Raw genomic sequence first — 27436 nt, 5'->3', positions numbered from 1 at the left:
TGATGTTTTTTCTTAATTAGCTGAGATTTTAAAAATCATAATGAGTTTTTCGATACAACCCAAAATACCTTAAAACAAAAACAAATATAAAAAAATGTCACTCAAGTCACAATTTTTATTTATATCCTGCAGATGTTTGAGTGTGTGTCTGAGGGTGCGCGTACTGTGTGTGTGTGTGTGTGTGTGTGTGTGTGTGTGTGTGTGTGTGTACTGTTCAGCATACAGTGAATGAAGTCAGAGGGCCTGTCCTTCATCACCTTCTGACTCCACCTCCTACCCTACTCACACACACACACACACACACACACACACACACACACACACACACACACACACACACACACACACACACACACACACCCACAGAGGCTGAGATTGTGGAGGGAAAAGAGGGATACTCCTTCTCACTCCTCCAGTCCTCTTTCTCCATTCACTGAGAAAGTGCTGAGCAGAAGCTCTCTCCTCCTTCAATGGACTCCATCTCTCTGAGCCCAACAATCTTTTTTTCTGCTAAAGGAAACATTGAATACCACCACTAATCATCAAGTTTTAATCCTCCTCATCTCTCCTCCTCGAAAAGTTTCTTTGACTTTGCTGCTTCGCCATAAACTTCTGTCGGACTAAAGGAGCTTCCAGCGTGGCGTCGTAAACACTGATGGGCGAAAACAGAACCAGACCTAAAATAGAATCCTGAGGTGTGAAAACGATTTCCGAGACTCTCGTGGATTTAGAGGGTGGAGGCTGATTTTGAGTCAGCCAGACTCAAAGGGAGGAGGCAGACCGGTAGAAACAGGGAGGCAGATCAAATTTAAAAATAGCCTACCTTGGTCCTAGTTTTGCCCCCTGGACCACGATGGGTTCAGACGTGCGTGACCTGACCTCCATGCTGCCCCCCCTCTCGGCGGGCCCCAGCCCCGGCTGCCCAGCACTTCCCGTCAGCACGGCCCCTCAGTGGGCTCCTGTCCTGGACTTCCACACCGCAGCCTCCCCATACTCCTCCTTGGCCGCCCCGCACTCCTCCCTGGGGCCGCACTCCTTCATCAAGCAGGAGCCAAGCTGGGGGGCCACGAGCGACCCCCACCTACACGAAGCGGACCCTCACTGTGGCCTCAGCGCCTTCACCGTGCACTTCTCCGGACAGTTTACGGGAACCGGGGCCTGCAGGTACGGGGCGTTTGGGGCCCCTCCACCTGCACCAGCACCCCCCAGCCAACCTCCATCTGTGGCGGCCCCCCACCACCACCAGCCCCCTAGCAGGATGTTCAGCAACCCCCCCTACCTGACCAACTGCATGGACACCCAGCAGGCAGCCCGCAGCCAGACAGGTAGGGAGCAGGTGTGTGTGTGTACGTGAGTGTGTTTTCTATCTTGGTGTCAGAATCATCATCCATTTTAGAGTCACTTTTGTCCACGATGCTTTAAAGCAAAGTTATGTCATAAGTTTCCAAGTATCACCTGCATTACATGTATTTGCCTCCTTGAGTTCGCCTCCTTTAATTGAAAATCTACTTCTTTTGATAACAAAGTCCAGTTTTCTTGAAATGTAATGTAAACGCAGGATGTGTCTCTGCTTAACTTTCTCTCATCCATCATCAGCTGTTATTAATCTAAAGCCTGCCATTTCAAAACACCTCAGTCACATATAGCCTAAGTTTGTCCGTATGACACCTGCACAAGATGTATGAAACATTATGGTTAAATTTAAGCATTCAAAAAAAATAATTATTGTTAGTTCAGTATTCAGTTTGGAATTTTAATCCAAATACATCTGTGCATCTAAAGCTGTTTGAGTAAATGGGCAACTAAAAACAACGGTTAACAAATCATATTCATAAATGTATTTTGACCTTAAACTTAAATTTAGACTCACCATGATGCTCTATGAGACAATAATAATTATGTTGGTATTTTTTAAATTGATTAATATTTAGCACTTGACATTCATAATATTTTTTCATTCGGAGATGTAATCTGAATATAATTAATATTTGATGTTCATTATCCACCCCCAAAACAACTCAAACTGATTAAGGCTCAGGTCTTTATATGAATCTCCTTTACAGCAAGCATGTTGTGCTTCTGTTGAAGCTGCTGTAAATACTAACTAACACTCAGGTGATAAAATACATAATGGAATTTCCGAAGTTGGTTAAATAGCTCTTTTCAGTTTAACTGTTACTTTTTAATTTAAATCTTAAACATCTTAATAAAATGTGTGCCAGGTGATGTTTGACAAATGAGAGAACAAGCAGCAATTTGTCCACTTTTAGACTAATTAATATACGATTGTTGTGCATCGCTGAGTAAATCCTAATTTGTCATTTTATCGATTTGAGCATGTTTCCCTTAAATGTAAGAGTTTTGCATTTGTATACAGCAGTAATTAAAGTTTAAATACAATTTATTGCAAAATACCTGTTCCTTAATCTGTTATTCACTACTGAACAGATTCAATAGTTTTAGACATTTAGACTTTTCTTTTGTAGAATAAATCTTTTTTTTAAATTGTTTTCCATAAAATGTGAAAGAGGTTATAAAGTTTAATTGAATTGAATGTTTCCCATAGTGTAAAGTCATAGGCTTTTCCTTTTCTGTTTGAACAGTATTGGTATTTTTTGCTACAGAGTCAAAGGAAACTTAATGGGGGATTCCTATAACAAAACGATACATACTTTATAATAAAATCCTGACTGGTGAGTTTATCTTACCGATCTCAGCTAACCCGGGCTCTTCTCCATGCCGGATAAGGAATCTGTTAGTTGTTCCCCACCAGATTAATTAGTAATATCATGCTTATCAAGCAGATAATTTAAGAATAACATTATAATCAAAGAGCTGAGCCGACCTCTCACCTGTTTTATCTACCCACAACCCCCCAACCCCCCGCTGTGGCTGGACGAGCACAGACAAACACTAACAGCAGGACGGGGGTCTGATAGCAGGGCAGGGTCACAGAGACTATCACTGTGACCCCCCAACCCGAGGGATTTCATTTTTATATCGGATCAGGGCATTTATTATGCTGATATTTAGAAAACGTTGACATTTCTTGTTAGGTGATTTGCCGATGCAAAAAAAACTTTTATAGAGCAAAAAAAAAAACCTGGAAAACAAAACATTTTTTTAACATGTTTCACTAAAGTAGCTTTTACAGGTCTGCATTTTTTCATCACTGCATTGTAACAGTAGCAAAACATGATAACAGTGCTGCTAGTTTTTAAAGATAATGCAGGAAATAGACTGAACAAATATTATTCTGTAGTCTTGTTAACAACATTTTTAATACAGCAGTAAATAGAAACGGTTTTCCACCAGTTTAACATATTAAATCTCCAAGTATCTGAACGAAATGTATATTCAGTTTGGGAAAAAAAAGAAACCCCCCCCAAAATTCTTGGGTTTTCCACTTTAATACAAATTGACCTCATCACTTGTCACCTCAGTGCTGGACTTCAAGGCAACAAAAGTATCCTACTACATACATACAAACACACACACACACACACACACACACACACACACACACACACACACACACACACACACACACACACACACACACACACACTGAGAGAGGAGTCAGACAGGGGTGAGTGGAAGATAAATGGAGATGTTTAATGAGGTTTTGTCCCTCTTCGCCCTCTCTTACCTCTCACCCAATGAAGCACATAGGAAAGTGAGTGAAAGTGCTGCTTTTTAATTAATGACGCATGTATGCGAGAGTGAGAGAGAGAGTGTGTGTGTGTGTGTGTGTGTGTGTGTGTGTGTGTGTGTGTGTGTGTGTGTGTGTGTGTGTGTGTGTTGTGTGTGTGTGTGTGGGAGTGTATGTACATTAAGAACACCTTTTTTCAACTAAATGAATCTATTTAGAGTATTCATTACTTTGTTTTTACACTTAAAGCAGTAAAAATATTCATACAATAAATTGAAAAGTTCGATATACAACATGAATGTGATATTTATTCAATGATTGGCAAATTAAATATTTGTATGTTCTTTATTCAAAGGTATTATTTTTTGATAAAATCAATCAAGATTTTACTCCATAACCTATAACAGTTGAGAAGAATGGAGTTTAATTTAGTTCTAAATTGTTGTATCTGTGGAAAAGCACAACACGTTATTATCACTCTTTAAACTTATAAAAACCAAACATTTTGTAGTTGCTTAACTATTTAATAGGCGTTCTTTTTTATAAGCTGAAAAGCTAAATTAAGCAAGTAATACCATTTTTATAAAACAGGAATTTAAAGTTTTTTATAGACACAAATGCCATTTTATTCATCTTTCTAAATTGGTTATGGTTGTAAATAGTGCTAATACTGTACCAGCCTTAAATCAGGGAAGAAATGAAAAAAAACATCAGCATCTTGTCCTTGTGGCTGATAATGTAATAACAAAAGTACAAATGTGTATGCCTGCTCCAGTAGTAAACAACAATGTGTTAACAACGTTATTTAACGTGACTCTGCTTTTTGTTTCTGTGTCGCAGGTTACAGCTCAGTTGCATTCGATGGAGCCAGTAATTATGGCCACACTCCTACACACCACAGCTCACAGTTCTCCAACCACTCCTTCAAACATGAAGACGCTTTAACACAGCAGAGCACTATGGGTAAGTGTGATTGATTTAGGAGATTTTATTTTAGACACACAAAGAGTTAAAAAATATGATGCTCTACAACACGCTTGGAAAGTTTATATTGAATTAATGTTATACTTTCAAGTTTGGACAATTGTTTCTACACAAATAAATATTATATTAGATAGATGGATACTTTATTGATCCCAAATTGGGAAATGATTTAGCTACAGTAGCAGCAGTGTGTCCAGGCATTAAAACACAGGTGGAAAAAAGGTATAAACGTAATTCTTTTTTAATAAAAACAATAAAAAGCAGCGAGTAAATATACATATATATACAGTAGAAAAGGACATGAACCACAAAGGATACTATATTTAAGATGTGTTAGATAAGTTAAACCTATAGAAACCAAAACATATGATTGTTGTAGCTTTAGCTCGATAGTGGTTTTCAGTTAATAGGAATTAAATGTAACATTGTGTTGCTAGGAGCCTGTTAATATAAAGCATCGCATTTATTTACAGTTTTACAGGCCTCTGCCTCATTTAGTTGTATTGAAATTCAAACTGCATTATGAAGATGTCAGTTTATGTTATTTTGCTAAGAATGAAAAAATGTTTAAAACAAATTGGAAAAATCACATCCAGGTAAATGTATACACATATGTCCAATTATAAATTGCATGACCTCCTCTACCCAATGATATGAATTGAAATTAATGTAGGCGAAAACAAACATTACCTTTAACAATTGTCTTACAAATAGTGCTGACTGTACCCACTTCTAACTTTTTCTAAGGTGTATAAGAAGTGCACATAAAGCCAAACATACTACCATCAAAAAATGACTTTGTTACGAGTCAAACTCCAGTATTCAAAATGTAACCTTAGATGAATACGACAAGTATTATCAGCTTAAATGACTAAAAGTATCAAAAGTAAAAGTACAGAAATGCTCTTTTCACAATATTATCTTAACATTAACGTTTAGATCCTCCTGCTACTTCGTAAAATACTAGGTAGTTAGGTAGGTAGTTCAGTTGTGCATCATATTATTTAATATGTTTTTTATATGTAAAAACTAACTAAGTATGATTGTTAACTAAATGTAATGGTGTAAATAGTATGATATTTACCTAAAGTTACATGGTAAATATGTATGTAAGTGCAATACCTGAGTAAATGTACCTAGTTACATTTCACCGCTGATTATCTCGCACATTCTGGATCACATTTTAAAATAACCTGACTATTAATTCTTATGTTTCAGGAGTCACTTTCCTATACTGTATATAAAAACAATGCATCAGATTTTCTTTCAATATGAGCAAAAGTAGACTATGTGTGTAAGTTTGTGTATATTAAAGCACAGCTGCGTCTCTATGGCAGCTCCATGGCCCTCACCTAGGGAGTGTCTTGTCCCTTATCCTGACGTCTCGGCAGTGACCTCGTCTGTCGGAGGTATAAATCAGCCACATCCTGACTCACAAACTCCCTCTTCTCCTCATCTCATACCCTCTTTCATCCACCCACCTTTCCCTTTAATCCCCTCTTCAACACGTTGTTTAGTAAATATTGAAATATGTTGTTTTAACGAAGTAGTCGCGGTAAATTCTGATGTTTTTTTCAGGCAAAGATAAGTGGGAGAATCTGAGCTGAGAGGGATTTTGGAATGTAGAGAATTGTCGAGGGAACCATTTACTCTGAAGCAGGGGAAGCTCAAAGAGAGAAACATAAAGAGCAGTGGCTTTAATTGTAAAGAAAAACTCCTGAAAAGTGGAGAAAAACAGAACAGGGCAAGAAGGGGCAGAGTTTAAAAGGAAGTTTCTCCTCTGAGTGAATCACTGAGGAGTTTCTTTTCATCTCTGTATTTATGGGTGCATACTGGAGTACAAATGCATTTCCACATAATATAGATTGTGTGTGTGTGTGTGTGTGTGTGTGTGTGTGTGTGTGTGTGTGTGTGTCCACAGCTGAGCCTCAGTATCCTGTTCCTCCTCCTGTATATGGATGTCACACACCCTCAGACAGCTGTACAGGAAGCCAGGCTCTGCTGTTAAGGAACCCCTACAACAGGTAAAACACACACCTATTCTTGTCTTTATGGTATTGTGGTGGTACCTGACTAGAACATCCATTTTGGGGACCACCCTTTCTAAAGGTTGTACAACACTGAAAAAAGTAGGCTAATATCCCTGAGTGAACTTATACAAAAACCTCACCTTTAATTATCATTCAGACACAGTAGAGCTCACTGATTGGATTAGGAAAACACAAAAACACTCCTTGAACATGCACAGCCAATATCTATTTTTGTAATAGACAAAGAGCAACAAATAAAAGGGGACATGTTTCAGAAACCATTGTTGTTTGTCCCAAGTGAAAGGTAGCAGGATGCAGTGTTGAACAGGGAGTCCACCTTCAGCAGGTCTCTCTGCCATATATCAACTTCCTTTATTTTTCTGCAAACTCCGCCATGAGAAGAGGATATCTCAAAATCCTAACTTGGGTTGTTGGTTGTTGGCAGACGTGTTTTTTAATACGCAGATACCTACGAAAGTCACGGTGCCACTGAAGGAAGTAAACTATCATTATCAGGAAGCTCTGTAGAAAAGTGGGTTGATTTACCGGTTAGGAAATTTTCTAAGAGAAAGTAAATCAAAATATTCTGCTCGCCAATGACAGAACTATGCAGGACAATCCTCCTTATTTTGCTCTTTTCTTTCAACACTTCGCTGACATAATGTGCAATGATATTTTTGGACGTGATGTGCACTGATATTTTCTAGGCCAGGAAAATTGTGCCTTATAAAGGAGTTTATTTTCACTTTATTGAACAAATTGTTTTCTTCTGACAGACAAATATATTTTTTGACTTAATGTATCAGAGAATCATTCTCCAAATTTATTTTCAAATTGAACTGTTTTTTCTGATTCACTCTTAATTTCTTCTCATTCCGTGCGACATCAACATACATTAGCAACACATTTGCCTCACAAAACAAATATTAATCCACAAATACAATATTTCTTCACATAGAATATAACCCCAAACATGTCCTCCTACTCCTGCCCCATTAAAACTGTTGGTTTCAGCCAGCTCACCTCCACACCCTGCCTGAGCCTTCTATCTCTGCTTCTCCCACACACCAGAACCAAAAGCACATTTTAAAAAAAACAAAAAAACATGTCCATTTGGAATTAACAGCCTTTTAGAAATGTGTAGGAAAACAACGACGAGGAGACATGCTAAATATTTAACTATGATAACTTTTTTTATGGTCAACCAGCTTGTTTATGTACCTGAAATGGCCACCATGCAAACAATTTTGTCTACAACTCTACAGGGAGAATATGAAAATACATCTGCTACATCATGCCCTTCAGAATATTTATAAATCATAAACAGTTTCCACCCAACTAAACATTTTAGGGAGGTATGCTTCCACACTGTACGCTCATTAAACCATTTTTATTATGCTTTACAGATGAAACATTCTTCCCATGCCACTAAAAAGCTATTCTCCAACAAAGGCAGAACAGAAGGATTCCCATGTGAAATCTGTGTGTGTGAGAGAGATAAAGAGATAGAGATGATGTGGACATACTTCAGACGGTCCCGAAAGTCTGAGGGTATTCTTTGTCATAAACATAACTGATATCTCCTCAGCACACCCACTCACACACACAAATTGCTGGGAAGACTGTATGAGTAGAGGCAGTTGTCTAATCTTGCCGCCTGGTACCACCAGGACTGTATTTACTCTGCAGGACGTCAGCTTGGCCTCTGTAACAACATGAAATGAAAACATACGGAGGTCTTATTAACACACACACACACACACACACACACACACACACACACACACACACACACACACACACACACACACACACACACACACACACACACACACACACACACACACACACACACACAGATTTCTGCCTACAAATCGCACAGCACAACAGAGATAATTGGAATACTGTGTAGCCTCTGCCTAATGTCCATTATCCTAAACTGAAAAAGTTAGTACGATAGAAACAGTTTCATATAAGAAATAATAAGCGGATAATCCAGAAGAGTGGGGACTGTTTGGTATGGTATACAACTAACAGAAGTAAAAAAACTACGTCATGGTCACATGACTTCACATCCCTGGTGCTCGCATTTCAAGATGAAGTTAAGGATAACATCGTAAACATCATACCTGCTTAACATCCGCAAGTTAACATAATCGTTAAGACAATTTTAGCAAATTATTTTACATTAACCACAATCTTATAGGTGTAAGGCATTGATTTCAAAGGTTTAAACCTATTTATTGTATCAGTCAAAAGTCAAGTCAAAGTCATTTCTCACACGCTGATATGTTTTTCTTTAGATTTTCAGTGGTTATGTTTCCATAGTTACTTCTCTTTGGTTCATCCATTGCAACTATCACTCCTTATGGTAAATGGTCAGGCTTTTTTTTAACAGACAAATGATTCCTGCTGCAAGCTTCCTGTGAATCAGGGGGATTCCCAGGGGAACCTACTGTAAAACATGTTGGGTGTTTAGGACAGAGAGCTTTCGTTGGATATATGTAGGCTCAATCCGTTATGGGTTCCATCACATCAGCAACAGACAAGAAAATCTGACATCTATTTATTTGAAAATGTCATGAATCATTACTTTTAAATCTGTTGCTCAGCCTCCATTCCAACAATACTTCAGCAGGAATCTCTTCTGTGCTCTGCTGGCTGGTTGCCCCTGCTGTACTGTAGAATAATAGCAGCGTAATGAGCAGGGTACCAGGCACCACATCTACCCAGCCAAACTGCTGCGGGCCGGCAGGTGCTGTGATAAAGGGGCTGTGGCATTAGGGGGGAAGAGCTATAAATCTGTTGTGTGTGTGTACTCGTGTGTGTGTGTTTGTGGCAGTGTATTTAATCATGGCAGGTCTGAAAAATGATTGTGGAGTCTGCTGTGTTTAATGAAAGGTGGCAGTTATGGGGGAATGTAGCTTTCTTTGTGTCTATCTTAGGCACTGTCTGTGTCTGTGCGTGCGTGCCTGTGTGGTATTTTTCATTAGAATTCTTCTTTTGCAGAAAACAAAAAGCAACAGCCACAAATAGATACACATTCTTAATGAGCTTCGAAACATTTAGCGAAGTTTATATTAAATAGGAGGGTTGTAAACATAAAAGGTGGGTTAGAATGAAAGTAATTCTAATGGCTGAATAATGGCAATAACAGCAACAGGTCCAATACATTTGGACAGTGTTTATTAATTGGTACTTGAGGTGATTTAGCATATATGAAAACAATGTTTCTGTTGCATGTATATAACCTGGTTGGTGGACATTATCCTACTAAACAGCCCTGGCTTGTTCATTAGAACAGTGATTTGAAGAAAAAGAAGAAATAAAACAATGAAAAACTCAAAGCACAAAAAGGAATCCTAAGCAACAATGGCATTAAAGTAAATGTTCTTGGCAGTGCAGGGTCAGTTAGTCATAAATATTTCAATTAAATTTGACATAAATGTATATGTATTGAATTATACTCTAATTGATTCACCCGAAACCACAAAAACACTTTATAAGTATTTTTAGAATTTGTCATATTAGTGTGTCAATTCAAGGGACATCCATCAGGCTAAGGTCTTATCTCTGGAAATGGGATTCCCCGAAATACACAATATGATATAATAACAGGAAGCATTTTAAGCATATAGGCTTCTAGTATAGATATATTTGAGTCCTCCTAAGTGGATGCAACTTTGAGGTTGGTCCACTGGAATTGTTATATATTCAACCAACCTTGTGTTTGAAATGCTGAAGTAGAAATGCAGATATATAACTTTTAGTGATCTTTTACTTTTTTACTATACATATTATTGCTTGACTATTACAGAAGGCTTGCACCCCAGTCTCTGAATGCCAACAGAGTATGAAAAACTCTCAGCAAAAAAGAATGGATTGGAAAATACTTGTATTACTTTTTTTGTGAGTTTGTTTATACAATACCAAATTGTTAAAAATCACCTAACCTGAGGAATCAGAGGACAGATCACTTTAATTGATCTCCACATTTTAGATTGCCTACAGTAACAGCGAAGTTGAAGCTGCCTGTAATTAGTTTTTATGTTAATTCTAATGCTGATCAACATAAACAGCCTTCTTTTGCCTTAATGACCAATAACATCACCAAATAATACACCAAAGTGGACGTTTTGACTGTAGCTATAAATTAAAAAGTACATTTTTGATTTATTCAAAGATTGTGTGCTTCTTCTCTTGGGACAAAAAGTGTATAATTTTCTTAAACAAAAATGTAAACCCTACTTAAGACAAACGTTCAAATGTTCCTCTAGGCCTAGGGATAGTGATACTAGCTAATCTTGTTTGACATTCAAGAGATACTTTCCTGTAAACAAAAACATTGGATGTATTGACAGACAGACCTGCAGCCCGGCAACACCATTTGGCCTAAATTTAGTTATTATTGTTATACAACTACATTTAGTAAGTTATCACTGCAGTATCAGCCTCTCCTGTTCACACGGAGTTAATAACATTCCACGTAGTGCACTGTACTTCATGTCATGGTGACCTGTAAAGCTGCTGAACGCTGGTCAGCATCTGTGTCGGCTCACAAATACCTTCAACTCCGAGCCAACAGGCATTCATCATAGTTAACACATGAATGTGTGTGTGATAGAGACATGTATGTGCACAAAGGGGTGGTAGCGAGAAGGAATGTGTATGTGGGTGTTGCTGCATTATGAACAAGTGTTCCAAATGTTGTGGTTAGTGAGGCTCATTAAATGGAGTAGCAGAGCATTTTTGGGCTTTACTATTATTTTGGCTAGATTGACTCAGAGGTTTAATGGGCCTCTATCAATTAGAGGGTCAGGGGTTCAATCCCCAGCCCCTGCAGTTGACATGTCCAAGTGCCCTTCACACCAGAAATTGCTCCCAAAGGCATCTCTAAATGATATGTAACCTCCTTTTGAGTGACAGGAGAGAAGAATTTGAGTTTTAAAGTGTTCTGATTTACTTTTGATAAGAAGTGTTTCAGTGGCCTTGGTCATCTGAGACTATGATGCTGTTTCGTTCTCTGTGGCTCTTTGTACTCACTCTGGGGAGCAAGAGGACAGAGGGGAGGTGTGAGGGAGTAAGGATGGAGAGGAAGAGAAAGAGGAGGGAGTCAGTAACACAGGGAGATAAAGAGGGACGGTGCGAGGCGCAGGAGAGGAGGAAGAGGAAGTGGAGGGGAGTTGAGCTTAGAGAGGAAGAGCAGATAGGCCTGTTCCCAATGTTCACGCTCTTCACTGAACCACACTGCACCTGCTGAAGCCGTCAAAATACGGATTGTGAAGCTTTTTCTAAATGTATATGACACTGCTATAAATTGTGGGTAAGATAGACATTATGAAATATTATTTATCAGATGAGATACTAGATTCCCTGTTTACATTCTAGGGAAGCATTGTTGTGATGGTGTTGTCATTGGTGCTGGGGCACATTCACATTCATTTATGAAACATTTATTTAATCAATAATGCCTTCAGCTAATACTTCACCCATACAATGATCGTTTGTTTATCTATTACTCAGCCTGCGTTATGTTGAATGTGAAACGCTAGATTTTTTGCATGAAATTTGAGAAGTCTTGAGGAATTTTAGTAAATGTTTTTTTGTAATGGTGTTTTGAATAGTAAGGTTTTCGTGAAAAAAGTAGTGAACATGTTTGATAAATGAAACTTGGCATAGTCTGCATGAGTTAGAGAGTTTAGTCAAATTATCTATTGATATAGTTTTGCTTTTGAAAAAGGTCCCATTTAATTCAATTGATCAACAATTTACTCCCATTTTGGTTTCTTCGTTCACCAACGCATGCAATAGAAACAAAGTTTTCTTCATGAGTTCAAGGTAAACCGGGGCTAGTCTTTTGTACAAATGATCATTTCGAGGGCAATGTATTCCTGTAATCATAGTGATAGAGCCAAAGATGTATAGGTAGAAGATCCATGATCCCTGACTAAGGTGTCCCAGCTAGAATACCAAGATATGTATGAATAACATAAGTAGAGGAGCGTTCAGTTTGATTAACACCGTGCATATCACTGACGTAGTCTCCCTGTCTCTCCTCCTGTATGTGGAAACAAAGAGCACCTTATGACGCCCGGCCGTATACCGCACATTCCCTCTGCAGCAGCACAGGATGCAAACTCCCATCCTCCTCGTTTGGTTAGACAGACTGAAATATAACACATTTCATATTTAGACAAGAGCTTTCTGTTTCTCTGTGTGTTATCATAAGAAGATACGAGAGGCAACACTGGCAGCTGTGTCACACAGAGCAGGCTTTGTTCTGCCCGATACCGTATGTCAAAGGTGGCTTTTCTCACTAGCCTCCACAGAGTATAAAGAAACAAAAAAAGAAGAGTAAATAAAACCCACACTTAACAACATACATGTTATTGTAGTAGCTAAATATCTACCTCAATCTTCAGCTTTTGTACAGGAGGGTTTCTCAGTTTGATATCATTATAAATTAAATGTCTTTGGGATATTGGTCAGAAAAGTAAGTCATTCTAAGACTTTATATTTGTTTTGATGATTCATTGATTATGAAAAAATATTAGGAAGAGTTATTAGAAAAAGAGTTCACACTGTAGGACATGTAGGCCTATTTATTTGCAGTACATTTTATGGTAAAGTTAACTACTAAATAAACATTACACATGGCTGATGTTGATCTATAGGAAGAGGTTAATTTCTATGGTTACCACCTCTGCTAGCTTGTGCTGCTAAACACAGCTGTTATCTGATTATCTGGTTGTGTGTCGAAAGGTCAGCAGTTACTAGTCAAAGCTGTCTTACTGCATTTCATGTGACTGCAGCTTAAGGCTATGCTAGCATGCTAACAAGCTTGAAGTACATTTCTAACTTGAACACATGTGCACATACATGTCTCTATCACACACACATTCATGTCTTTAACTCATCCACCTCAGGTCGTTAGAGGAACATTGGAGACTCAGTGACACTTTATTTCATCGCAATGCTGTCATTTCACTTTACTTTCACTTTCACATGTCACTTTATTCACATGTCACTTTATTTAGTATTTAGTATTCAGCTTAGTTTTATTAGTTATCTTATTACTGTACTGCCATTTGCACTATACGTATTGTTGTATATTGTATATACCTACGTAGTTACTGTAACTATTTCACTATTTCATATTTGCAAAGCTGCTCTTATTGTTGATACATTTAGTTTATACTTAGTTATTTTAGTTTATATTTAGTAATATTTGATGTATATTTAGTGTATATTTAGTAGTTTAGTTATATTGAGTGTATATTTCTCCTTCCTTCTTTGTATTGAACTGTTGCACCTCAATTTCCCTCGGGATAAATAAAGCTTCTTGAATCTTGAATCTTGAATTCTAACTTGTTTCATTTTTATTGGGTTTAATATGTTCACCAACTTAGTTTAGCGTGTTAACATTTGCTTAATTTTTTTTTAAAGTGCAGTTTAGTGTAATAGCTAGTACTGTTGTATGTCAAAAGTAATATAAAGGACAGTTAAACAAAAGAAAAGAAAACCACGATAAAAACTTTAAGGCAAAGTTATTAAAGTACTCTTGAAAACCATATTTCTCCACTGTTAGAAGTATTAACAAAAACTGGAGCAAATACCGCACAGCACTGCAGTGAAGCACTTTCAAGAGATGACCAGGCATCTGCAATCATCATTCTTCCATATCAGTTTAAATGTAAACACATCCTCCTGTGCCAGCTGATCTTCTATTTTACTCTTTTTTTCTTGTGCCGAAGGTCAGAGTTTAACCTCTTGGACCAATTGTTTAATGCAAAACACACACACACACACACACACACACACACACACACACACACACACACACACACACACACACACACACACACACACACACACACACACACACACACACACACACACACACACACATGCTTCAGCTGGTTTTCCCTAACTGCTAATGATTGGTCTGTGTTTTGCATTATTGGCTGAGTGACAAGGTGAATGTGTTTGAATAATGATACCTTCACAATGCAGTAAAACAGCAATTAATATGTCTGTCAGTTGCAGTGTATGGATTAATGGCATTGAATCATGTTGTTGCATTTTGTTATACTTATGTTATGTCTCATAACCTGCTAGTTCTGCTGCAAAACAGTGTAAGAGATTTAAAAGCGTCAATTTTCTCACTTAATTAACCGTTGTTTAACTTTATTTTGTTCATATTTCACTTTCTTGCAGCCATGCAGCGGGCTATGACAGTGAACCCAACACCCCCATGTTGTACAGCTGCAGCACACAGTACCGCATACACACACATGGAGTGTTCAGGGGCTTACAGGTAGGACTCATACATCACTTCTACGTGTTGCCTTTTTTTTTTTTTTTTACAGAGTTGGGAAGTAACCAAGTACATTTACTCAAGTACTGTAAATAAGAACAATTTGGAGCCACTTTACTTATGGAGTATTTCCATTCAATGCTGCTTTATTCTTCTACTCCACTACATTTAAAAGGGAAAACATGTAATGTTACTCCACTGCAGTTAATTTGGTGAACCTGAACTGGTTTTAACTTTTAACATTCTACTAGTGGACTAACCCTTAAAGTCACACAAGAGGCAGATTATTTAAATATTTATCAAAAAGACCAACAGAACTTTGTTTGTCTGCAACAGTAAAATGCTACTTGATGCAAAATATTATCTAGAAGTGTCACATATATAAATACAATTACATACACACTATGATTACTTTTATTTTATGTACCTTGAGTACATTTAGCTGATAATATTGCACGTTTGCTTAAGTACGATTTGAAATGCAGGACTTTTACTTGTAATGAAGTATTTTGACAATAATGTATTGCTACTTTTACTCAAGTAAAGCATCTAAATTCCACCTATGGTCTTAAATATCGAAAGGTCATTATACTGTAAGGCCACAAGGACCATGCACAGGTTAAGTGTTTACTTTTTATTCATAGATTGTTTTGCAAAGGTTCCCTTGTAGAGATACCTAATAAAGACTTGAAGAAAAATTAATCGATGACAGAAAAAAGAAAATGTTTTTGGAAGATGGAGATGAGTGGTGGAGAGCTTGATGCAATGACCAGGCCATGTGAAGAGGAAATACTGATATTTAGCAGAGATTTACAAATACCTGCACACACACAAACACGTTGCATACACACATGCAGGTTTTTTTTTTTTTTTGTAAGTCAGCTCCAGAGGCCAAGAGGAATCTTTTTCCACAAATCCATTAGCAGTAGAGAAACAGACACACATGGAGGTAGACTGGGTAAAGATACAGTTTCCACACAAGGATCAGCATGTTAATAAATCATTAGATCTTAATTATTGTCTGTCAGCAGCTGCAGGGAGCAGAGATTCTCCAGACCTGCTCTGTCCACAGCAGGACTTTCTGAGATCTTTCTTTCTTTCCTTTAGGGCCCTGTTTCATCATTCACCCAGCTCCTTTTCTTTCTTTCCTCCTTTAAAAAAAAAAATTGTAATACACATTCACACAATAGAGGTATACAGGATCTGTCTCCGTGCAAAAGAATAAACAATCCTCACTATTATGCATTTAAAGTAGTTTAAGAGTTGGTAATGAGATAAAAGATTTAGTTAGAAAGTTATGTTTTTCTATTAATGTGTATTGCAGGGATTCACTTGTTTCTCAATCACTGTCAAATGGAAAACAGGTATCAGCCATGGAATTATTAACATAGTTTTATGACTGAATAAGAGCTAATTGTATCATGCTGATGTTAAGAGATGCTGGATTAGTTGTCAGTTACTTTAATATGAAGCTCCAATAATACACAAATAAATAAATATGAAATAGAAAATACAATCAATAAATTGTGTAAAACACAAGTATAACTGTATATGGCATTTTAGAATATGTTTCAAATGCTTTTAGTTATGATAACAGTTTCATTTCCTTTCGATTTTTAGAGCTCAACTGCTAGGAAATGTAGCCTGTTAGCACCTGTTAGCTTAGAGGCTGCTGTTCTAAATAAACACACAGACACAGAAAACTTCTGCTTTCATTGTGATTTACCTGACTACACATGCTAACTTCTTCACCACTTAACCAGCTGCACAGGGCCATGAATGTTAATTATTCCTCTGCATCAAAGTGAAAAGCCAGTGCTAACAGTGTTAGCTTGTTCTTTGATTCAGGGTTAGCCCGGATATGTTTCAATGTAACGCTTTAGCAAACGAATAGAGAGAGATGAATTGTCACGTGCCGAGTTGATAATTAGTGAGAGGGTTGTTTGAAAGAAACATCATATTTATGGTGCAGATAAAACCTTACCTAAATTACATCCACAGCTTTAAAAAAAAAAACAACAACAAAAAACAGGGCTTTGTATCACTCATATTTATTCTATTTCTGACAGCTAGTTTTTTGTTTTTTGTTTACATGTTATCACGTTTTTTTTTAATCCATATTTTCCTCCAAACAACTATCACTATGCTTTTTATTATTCGAATTATCGTTTTTATTGGACTACTAAAGAAGAAACATTTTTAGTAAATTAATAATTTATTATTTTACCTCAATGACAACTCATTTGGAGGAAAGTAAAATAAAATAAAAACAAAAAACATGTTGTCCTCTAAAGGACAAAAGAAGACAATGTGTTATTTCTGTTATTGTTCAGCAGCAGTGTGTGCCAGCAGCAGGCTGTGATGGGTCGCTCGGTTTAAAAGGCGTGACTAACAGCTCCCTCTGGGCTGCAGTCAGACTCAGGTCATTTTACTGCTAATTCCCACCTAATGAATACATGAGCACTTTACTATAATGATCCCCATGAGCCAGACACATCACATGCTCTTATTTACACACAGGACAGACTTAATTGTCTGTTTTCTAAATTACATTCTACTGGGTCAATTATTGACGTTCAGGCAGAGTTTTTGTTCATTTCACCTTGAGTAGTTTAAATTACAATTGTGTGTGTGTGTGTGTGTGTGTGTGTGTGTGTGTGTGTGTGTGTGTGTGTGTGTGTGTGTGTGTGTGTGTGTGTGTGTGTGTGTGTGTGTGTGTGTGTGTGTGTGTGTGTGTGTGTGCAGGATGTGCGGCGGGTGCCCAGCATTGCTCCAGCCATCGTGCGGTCAGAGAGCAGTGAGAAGCGTCCCTTCATGTGTGCCTACCCAGGATGCAACAAACGATACTTCAAGCTGTCTCACCTGCAGATGCACAGTCGCAAACACACAGGTGAAAGCAGAAGAAATGTAGAATATTTACTATTTAACTACTGTCAAGTTTTTCTGTTGTGGAAAACAGTTAAAGTGGTGTCTCCAATGGCCCCAATTTCCTGATCTGCTTTTTCCAGAAAATACTTGCTGGGTTGTAGGCTTTGTTTATTTAACTGTCATATGAAAAGCCAGTGTAGCTTTGGTGTTACTTTGTGATTTTAAAGTTATTCCTCAGTGAGAAAAACACAACTCTGTAGATGTGCCCAAAATGAAAGATATTCAATTTACATAAAACCAGGGTAACATTTTATAAAACCATCAGTAATTAGCTGTGGGTTTCTATTTAAGTGTATTATTGTATATTTAAGTAAATCGTTTAATAATAATTAATGCTATAATTTACTTATAATTAACAAATACTTAATACAGCGTTAAATTCGTGCAACATTACACTGTTATCAACTTGATTTACATATGTAACCACAATTTAACTGTTATCGTCTCTTGTCAGTTGTGATACAATATATACAAATTATTATATATTACACAAGTATGCAGTGGTGCAGGAATGAGTCTTAAATGAGACTACTAAACGCCATCATGCTAAACATTAGCTCTCTTTAGCTTAGCGGTGTTGACGTGAAGTCATGCGACTGTGATGTAGTTCCTTTAGAATCAGAAGAATCAGAGTCAAGATTATAACCAGGTATGTTTGTATACAAGGAATTTGATTTGGTGTCTGGTGGTGCGATACAAACAATCTAAGATGATAGTTTTATAGCCTAATGTTAGCTTTTTACTTCTGGTGATTGCAGTTACAGTACAACAATTACAACAAAAAGTGGTGTAAATATGTGGAGATTATCCTGTAATTCAATATGCTGTAGTATTCCAAAATCCAATGTAAAAATACCATTGCTGTTTGTTGAGGGAGCCCTTACCAAGCTAGCGTCCGGTTCAGCCTACAAAAACATGTCAGTACTGCACCAATCTATTGCTTTTATCCGTTACCAGCCACAATAAGAACAGTGTTATTATCAAGACCTAACTTCCCTATGGTAGTGTATGTGTTATCTGGGATGTCAAAGTGATCAGATCATTTTAAAATTGCAATGTATGGAATCTTCTCTGTATTTCGTGTATGTCCAGGGGAGAAGCCCTACCCGTGTGACTTCACAGACTGTGGACGGAGATTTTCTCGCTCCGACCAGCTGAAGAGACACCAGAGGAGACACACAGGTTCGATCATTTTCACACAATCTCTCATTGTTTCCCTTTCACTTCTTAGTATATGCTCTCTCCACTTGCTCTCCTCTCTGTTTGCATGATGGCCATTTTTTATTTTTGTAGACAATGAAGTCTCTTGAAATGCATACTTTGCATTTTATGTACAGTGTTGCTCTACACACTGAACTCTCTCAGATGAAGTTGCTATAGGCTGGAAAACTTTGGAATGGCTTCTTGCAAACCTCTGCTCTACTGTATTCTTCTATCTCCCTGTGTGTGTGTGTGTGTGTGTGTGTGTGTGTGTGTGTGTGTGTGTGTGTGTGTGTGTGTGTGTGTGTGTGTGTGTGTGTGTGTGTGTGTGTGTGTGTGTGTGTGTGTGTGTGTGTGTGTCTGTGTGTGCGTGTGTTTTCGTGTGTGTGTGTTTTCGTGTGTGTTTGTGTGTTTTCGTGTGTGTTTGTGTGAACATGTTTGGGTACTGTGTGTGTGTGATTGTTGGTGTATTTGTGTGTATACATTTTTGTGTACTGTATGTGTGCGTGTGTGACGTTGGAAATGTGTCTTCTGTTTGCGTGTGTGTGTGTGTGTGTGTGTGTGTGTGTGTGTGTGTGTGTGTTTGTGTGCGCGCGCATGCATACTGTACATGTGTTTAGGAGTTAAACCGTTCCAATGCGAGACGTGTCAGAGAAAGTTCTCTCGGTCTGACCACCTTAAGACACACACCCGGACTCATACAGGTAAAACAAGTGCGTAAACTTTTATTTTTCCATTTCTTACTCATTCATTCGATGTTTATACAGTTGCAAAACATAACAAGTAAATTAATTTTAACACATTCTGTTGGATTGGTGTTTATTCTTAATTGAGTAGTGTAGTGATATAGAGTGTTATACGTATATAGTCCATTTTATCGTCCCTTTAGGTTATAATCAGCATATTATTCTAATATTTCTCTCATTTCCCTTTTTCCCTTTATTTCATGGCCTTTCTCCATACACTACTTCCTCCTTTTCTCGTTGTTTACCCTCCGCTCCACTTCATCTTCTGTCTCCTCCATCCTGTCCATCTTCAGGCGAGAAGCCGTTTAACTGTCGTTGGCCCAACTGTCAGAAGAAGTTTGCCCGGAGCGATGAGTTGGTGCGACACCACAACATGCATCAGAGGAACCTCACCAAGCTCCAGCTGGCCATCTGAGGCCACCATCAGCCCTAAACGCATTTTAAACATAAACATGTGGGTTACATCTGCTTATATTTTCTTTCCATGGTTAATCCAAACCGGGCGACCCCATTTGCACCCGAGAAACTAGCCCACTGAGGGGGAACCAGAGGAGTTCTAATGGGTCTCTTAAAAAAGTTCCTAGTTTTACATCATTATGACTTGTGGAACTAAATACCACAGTCTAAACTCTGATAGGAAAGTCTTAACATATAAAAAATCTGGCTATGAAACCTAAATCGATACAGAGCTTAGAATTCAAAGGATAAAGCTGAAAATATTCCATATCTTTATTATAGCCGACAAATCCCATTAAAAGACCAAAACCAGCAATACTTTAGGTCGTGTGACATTAATCAATTACCACCTTGGCACCACTTTGTTGATAGAGTGGGTTGTCAAAGCCAAGGTGAAATCAGTTGTAAGATTGTTTCTCATAGTATTCAAGTTGCATTGTTTTGGTATCTGATAAACCTTCAAACTTAACAAGCTCAGCTGCTTTTTTTTTTTTTCAACAGCGCCGTTTTAGCTGAATTTGTTCCTACTGAAGATGTAAATCTACAAAATGGGTTAAAAAATACCTTTATGTAATATATATTTATATTTAAAAACGCTAATCTTGAATCTTACTCAAACAGATGTAATTATAGCATTGGGACTCAATTCCGCTGCATATAAACTTAAAATAAATGACATGTCTATGCTCATGTTCATTGTGGAATATGTTTCGTTGTTCTGAATATTTCAGAACAACAGTTTAGGTCTTTGACATTGTCAATGCTTGTCATTAAAGAGGCCCTATTATGCTTTTTGTGGTTTTCCCTTTACTGTAGTGTGTATATGTTTTTGTGCATGTTATTGGTCGGAAAGTTCCCTCCGGAGTAGTCAAACCACCACCCCCCAACAAAGTCACATCACTATGTAACACTTCCACTTCAACTCATTGTACTTGATAGGCTAAGGACCGGGATATATTCGACACCTCTCCAAGTGACTGACCAATCAGAGCAGACTGGGCTCTGGTTTCAGACAGATGGTGATAAGATTTGCTGCAGCACAGGCAGTATGAGAAAAATAAAGAGCTTTTTGAACATTAAAGCATGGAGACATGTCACAGTAGAGACACAAAACACGGATATGAAACTTGAAAATGAGCATAAGGTGTCGTAATAGGATTAAATCATTTTTGGTTTTGGTCTTTTAAAATCCAGAATATCCCTTCACTTATCCTATAAGAAATACTGCCTCATTCTAAATTATAGCATCATAAAGTGAGTCAGTAAATCTGAAAAGAGCATCATTTTTTGGTTTTCTGTTTTAATCCACAGGCAAAACATGGCCTTCCATTTCCAAGTTTTGGTATATTTGCACTTCAAGACTATTTAATCTCAAACAGAAATGTTTCAAACTAATCTGTAATGTTATTCTCACTCTCAATAGTTATTTCTTGGCAACGTCTACCACCATGTGTACAGTGAGGTCAAAGGTCAGCTACATATACGCCCCTGTAGCTTAGCATCTTTAAACTGTAAATATTTATCATGTTAATTTGGGAAGGTTTATTTATTATCTTCATGTGGACAAAATTGCTTTCACTGGAATAAAGTAGAGATGTTTCTTTTCAAGTAGTGAGGTGTTTTTTTCCTCCTATTATAGTTTTTATATCATAAAAGATAATGCTGGGTTTGATTTTATGAAATAAAGATAAGTGAATAATTTGCACCCTGAGCAATGTTTGCAATGTAAGCTTTAGGTGTCTGGTTAGCATAAAATACGCATTGCAAACACATATATGCCTTGAGGCTGTATTTAAAAAGCTTTTTCTTTTAGAATAATTGGATTTCTCTTTTTTCAAGCTCTTGCAATCGTCTCTGTGGTGTGTAAATATTGCTGGACTTCTAACATATGTCTGTTTGGTCACACTGGCTCTGTGGCCGGGACAGTCTGGTCAAGATGTAAATAATACTTCTACACCATGGGAACTGAACTCTTTCCATGGGGGAAAAAATATGTACCTTAACTGATATATTTGACACTTTTCTTTGGATGGATTCAGGAAGTGTTCATACTTAATTTCTCTTTCTTTCATGTGTATTTGAGTCTTAAAAAACAAATGTCAGTGATGCATTTTGTACTCAAATGTGTGAAAACAACTGTTTCTGTCTGTTTAAATGTATTGTGACTCTTTTAATATAGCTTGCCTGTGTGCTCTTTATTTATATATTTGAATGTTTCTTTATGGTTTCATTTACTTCTCCATTTTCACCACACACTACATTTTTTTACATTAATAATTTTTCGCCTAAATATATTGAAATTCCGTCCTTATGAGAAATCTTTTTTTTTGTGGAATTTGCCACAAAAAAAGGAATATGCTCAAAGACTAAACCTATAAATCAGTTGACCTTGACCAAGGTTTAGTACCATAACACACATGAGAATCGTTTTCTTTTTTCCTGAAGGATATCCTGCCCTGTTTGACTAAAATGACACTTTTCTATTAAAAAACTGAATTTTAGAAATATATATTTGAACAGGTTTATGAGCGTCAAGAGAGGACAACAAAACTCACACATTCATTGATATAAACAGTTGCACAGTCAGCACACACACACACACACACACACAGACACAGACACACACACACACACACACATACACACACACACACACACACACACACACACACACACACACAGTACCATCCACTTTCCTCTCTTTATCTCTCACCAGATTCCTCATTGCATTCTTTGGCTCTCCTCAAAAAAAAGGGGCAGTGAAGGCAGATGAAAATGAATGTGCTTTCTCTCTCATGCTGTTACTTTTAATTCCTTTTCCACCGTTAGCTTCTGCTTTAAAAATGTTTCACCCTCTCAACCTTCAGCTTCACAATAGTTTATGAGAATACATTTTAGGGAGGAAATGTCTTCAGTAAGATGGCAGTTAACAATACTCACATGCATGAAAACAATAACTCAAAATGTTCTCAACCAACAGTTAGTTTTTATGGAGGGAGAAAGCAGCAAGAGCCGAAAGCAGACAGAGACAGATGGAGGTACAGATGGATAAAGAAAGATACAGCAATGTTTCTTTTGTGAACTTTTATCGTAAGTTTAGCCAAAGTGTTAGTGTAAATCAGACAACGTGTCCGATTCCCTCAGTGGAAATCCCCTGAAACTCCCAAGGGCTCTGGTGCTATATCTCAGCTGTCGGACAAAGCCTATATCTCTCATCTCTCGTTTTGTGTGTGTGTGTGTGTGTGTGTGTGTGTGTGTGTGTGTGTGTGTGTGTGTGTGTGTGTGTGTGTGTGTGTGTGTGTGTGTGTGTGTGTGTGTGTGTGTGTGTGTGTGTGTGTGTGTGTGTGTGTGTGTGTGTGTGTTTCATCTCTGTCCCAGCCTCATGCCGCTGAAGGTCTTTGAAGAGAGAGAGCTGGTCAGTGTAACTGTGGTTTTGTCCACTTTCAGAAGTCGCATTACACGCTGTATCTAAATGTTCTACTTAGAGCAGATATAGAAAACATGGATTAGGCCTCTTGAAAAATACTGAGGATAGAAAAACTGATGTTGAGGTAGCCAAGTACAGCAAAAAAAAGTTTAAGTGTTCCTTAAATAGGATTTGCATCTTTGTTATTTCAACCTGCTAGCAACTAGCTCAACTTCATGTTTTAGAAACAGCAGTAAAGCTAGCATGCTAATTATGTAGCCTGTTTGCTAAAAGGGGTTGCTTTTAGTGACTCTGAATAAAGTTGGTAACCAAACCATTGTACGCTAAACTGTTACTTATAGTGACATTTTAGGAGTATTTTGCAGCTTAAACGCTTTTAAATTACAAACTTGAAGATCTTTGTTATGTGGTCTTTCAAGCCACCAATGCTGATAGCAGGTATTTTCTGCTGTGATCTTGGATCTTTCTTTTCAAGACATTCCCCCACAGACTCCCAGTTCATAATTAATTTGGCCAAAGGTTCATCTATATCTTAAACAAATAGTTAATTCAACTGAACGAAAACTAAAAGACTAGTGAAATTATAATTTTGATTTGTCAGTTGATGGAAAACTGTAATGGTAATGGTCTTAATCCTTTTGCTCATTGTACATGATATCTAAGTAGGCAGCTAATGCTAACTTTTTGCCATGACTCAGGCGAATAAGGAGTTCCTCTGCTCCCTAGAGGCCCCCGTCTGTGGCTCCCGAGATCAAACTGTTGTCCACCAATCAAAAGGCTGCTGGTTCAATCCATAGCCCCTGCAGTCCATTTACAATAATGTGAAGTTTTGCCCCCAGCCGTTGGCAGTGCCCTCAATAATCAGAATACCTTTATTCAACCCACAGAGTGAAGAATATGATGTCTCCCTCACTTCATTATGTTTCCTTCCTTCCTAACTCCACTTGAGATCGGAGTATAATTCAAAAGAAGTCATAATTTTCACAGAAGAAAGTTTAAAAAGGGAAGAAAGAGCTAAATAAATACAAATAAACTGATAAACATTTTGGAAGAAAAACAGCATCAGAGTAGGAGGGATGAAAAGAAACTGGGGGAAAGAGTAAAAGACAGAAAGAAAAAAAAAGAGACATCCTCTGCGGTCATGTTTTTCTGTGGAGATGATACTGTGGATGTTTAGATCCTGGTACGGCTCAGCACAACCCATTCCCCTAAGCTGAACACATACACGCACGCACGCACGCACGCACACACACACACACACACACGCGCACACACACACACACACACACACACACACACACACACACACACACACACACACACACACACACACTCACACACACACACACACACACACTGGAAGTGCTCAGTGCAGTTTATTTCTCAAGAGGCTGCATTCCTTCACTTACTGTCAAATATTCGAGTTACTCCAAGAGGATACATTCTGGCATGAGTATAGCAAAGCCACAGCAGGAGACATTTATATTGAAAAGTGATGAGTACTTGTGGGTATTTGCCCTATGATTTCCATATTATTTACTAGTATAGAGAGGCGATTGGCAGCCGTTACCTGCAGCTTCTCTGTTTTTCATTTTGTGCCCTGGGTAAACTTTGGAGGAAAATATGTTTTATTGCTTCATGGCACAAAACAGATAGAAGGCAGTGTTTCCCCAGACCAAAAATGTTGACAGTTTCTGGCAGTGGCACATAAAAGGAGTTAAAGGGTGATGGACAAATCACTTCCGACGTGGTTATCCTTTCCTGTAGAGCCAAGAGTACAACAAGCCAACTCTGAGAAATGGATCTGAGATTTTATTCAGCCTGTCTCCTAAATATTAAAGAAGGGATTAAATGTGCGTCTATGAAAAACTCAAAGCTGAAAGTAAACATGTTTGTTTGACATGGCCAGAATAAATTGGAGAAATTGAGCTACGTAATGGGAATATTATTTTGAAGGAGACAGGATTCCCTTCGACCAGGTAAACAAACTAGCAAAACATCTTTAAGAATGAATTAGAAAGGCCCCGGCCGTGGTGCAACTGGCTGGGGCACCTGCACCATACGCCGGCGACCCCGGGTTCAATTCCCGACCCGTGTTCTTTTCCGGATCCTATCCCTCCCACTTTCCTGTCACTCTCCACTGTCCTATCCGATTAAAGGTAAAAACTCCCCCAAAAAATAACTTTTAAAAAATGATTAAGAAGTGTCCCAGTGTCAGCTTTAAATGCTTGAACCAGACTGATTAGCAACAATACACATGCACCATCACACACTCATGCATTACTTCAGTATACCTGTGTTTTATTGGACTTATATGTTGTTTTTTAAAATAATAATAGTAATTATCATTTCAGAGATGTAAATGAATAGTACTGTCATGCCGATAAATATGAAATATATGGAGGCAAATATATAATTATAAGTAATGGTAGTAGATAACGACCTTGAGAGCCTTGAAAGAAGACTTTAAAAATAAAATGCATTATTATTATTATTATTATTATTATTATTATTATTATTATTATTATTATTATTATTATTATTATTATTATTATTATTATTATTATTATTATATTAACTAAGTTCCATAAATTACATATACTATATCCGGTCTTTAAGTTTGAAAAAATATATTAATTTATAGGCCCTAAGAGGCAAGGTGTTAAGAAAAATGTTGCCTTATTAAAATAATGAAAAAGTATAATATGCAGTTTAGTCCTTGTAGAACTATATCAGAGTTGCTCATCAGTGTGCAACAAATCAACATTTTCTGGATGCTTTTGTGGTATTTTAAAGAAATTCACTCATTTTAGGCATTTACATTGCAGTTACTCATTGTAAAAACTCAAATGACACCGTTATAGAAATAATTGAAATAGAATTCTATCCAAACCATAAACACATTACAAAGGGGCCCCATTGTGTTTAAACTGGCTGTGCGATCATATTTTAAATCTGCTCTGACAGAAGAAAGCAAGCACAGGGAAAGGAGGCTTTTGCTCGGTGATGCATTGCAGGGGTCAAAGAGGTCAGGGCACACTTTCAAGACATCTTCAAATTAGATGATCAATACGTCTACACGCCAGCTGTTATTTTTCCAGTTCTTTTTGTGTTGTGATGGCTTCTAACAGTGTGAGGGAGAAGAAGGTGATGCACAGACAAAAACAGAAGAGAATGATGAGATGCTATCAGACAGTCTTTTTATGTTATGTTCCCTCCTGTCTCTGTGCTTAAAACTGAATACTTCATGCTTAATAGATTCTTATAAGTTGTTAAATAATGTGCGTCACTATTGGAAGTATCTGTGTACCAAATGGTTTTATTAGTGCAATCATTCCAACCAAACTAAGACTACATTTCCCATGTGTTTGTTGTCTTCTTCTGCACGCAGAGAATGTTTTTTTCTGGAGATATCTCTAGAAAATGTAACTCCTGTTGGGCGGAACAGCAGCAAACTCACCTTTTCATGACAAAGCATTTCCTTTCAGTCAGCAGTGCTGGTGTATTTCCTCACTCTTTACTTTGATGATGAAAATAGTTAGTTAAAGAAATGTCCCCGGGGTTTCAGCAAGTTAAAGGGCAGTACATTTCATTTTTGAACGGGTAAACTCTGTTTTGACATAATGGATAGAGGCAGATTTAGTCTCTACCTCCACCTGGTGGTTGATCTGCGACATTATCTCTAAATGTGAACAT

General features: G+C 37.6%; 1 protein-coding gene across 4 annotated transcripts; it reads left to right on the top strand.

The window, feature by feature from the left end:
- Window positions 1-437: 437 nt before the first annotated feature.
- Window positions 438-22515, top strand: wt1a (WT1 transcription factor a). Of its 4 annotated transcripts, none has more exons than XM_063874471.1 (9): window positions 438-1325; window positions 4493-4615; window positions 5974-6045; window positions 6558-6660; window positions 14884-14983; window positions 17729-17873; window positions 19004-19093; window positions 19732-19815; window positions 20151-22515. In XM_063874471.1, exons 1-9 carry the CDS (start codon window positions 854-856, stop codon window positions 20270-20272), a joined length of 1311 nt encoding a protein of 436 aa, XP_063730541.1. In that variant the 5' UTR covers window positions 438-853; the 3' UTR covers window positions 20273-22515. The 4 variants fall into 4 exon arrangements, with proteins under 4 accessions (XP_063730541.1, XP_063730534.1, XP_063730561.1 ...); XM_063874464.1 differs by having other exon boundaries at window positions 19732-19824; XM_063874491.1 differs by lacking the exon at window positions 5974-6045.
- The last annotated feature ends 4921 nt before the right edge of the window (window positions 22516-27436 follow it).

The sequence above is a fragment of the Eleginops maclovinus genome, chromosome 2, assembly GCF_036324505.1.
Source record: "Eleginops maclovinus isolate JMC-PN-2008 ecotype Puerto Natales chromosome 2, JC_Emac_rtc_rv5, whole genome shotgun sequence".
In the NCBI taxonomy this organism is placed as follows: Eukaryota; Metazoa; Chordata; class Actinopteri; order Perciformes; family Eleginopidae; genus Eleginops; species Eleginops maclovinus.
This window is presented reverse-complemented; position numbering and strand designations above follow the sequence as displayed.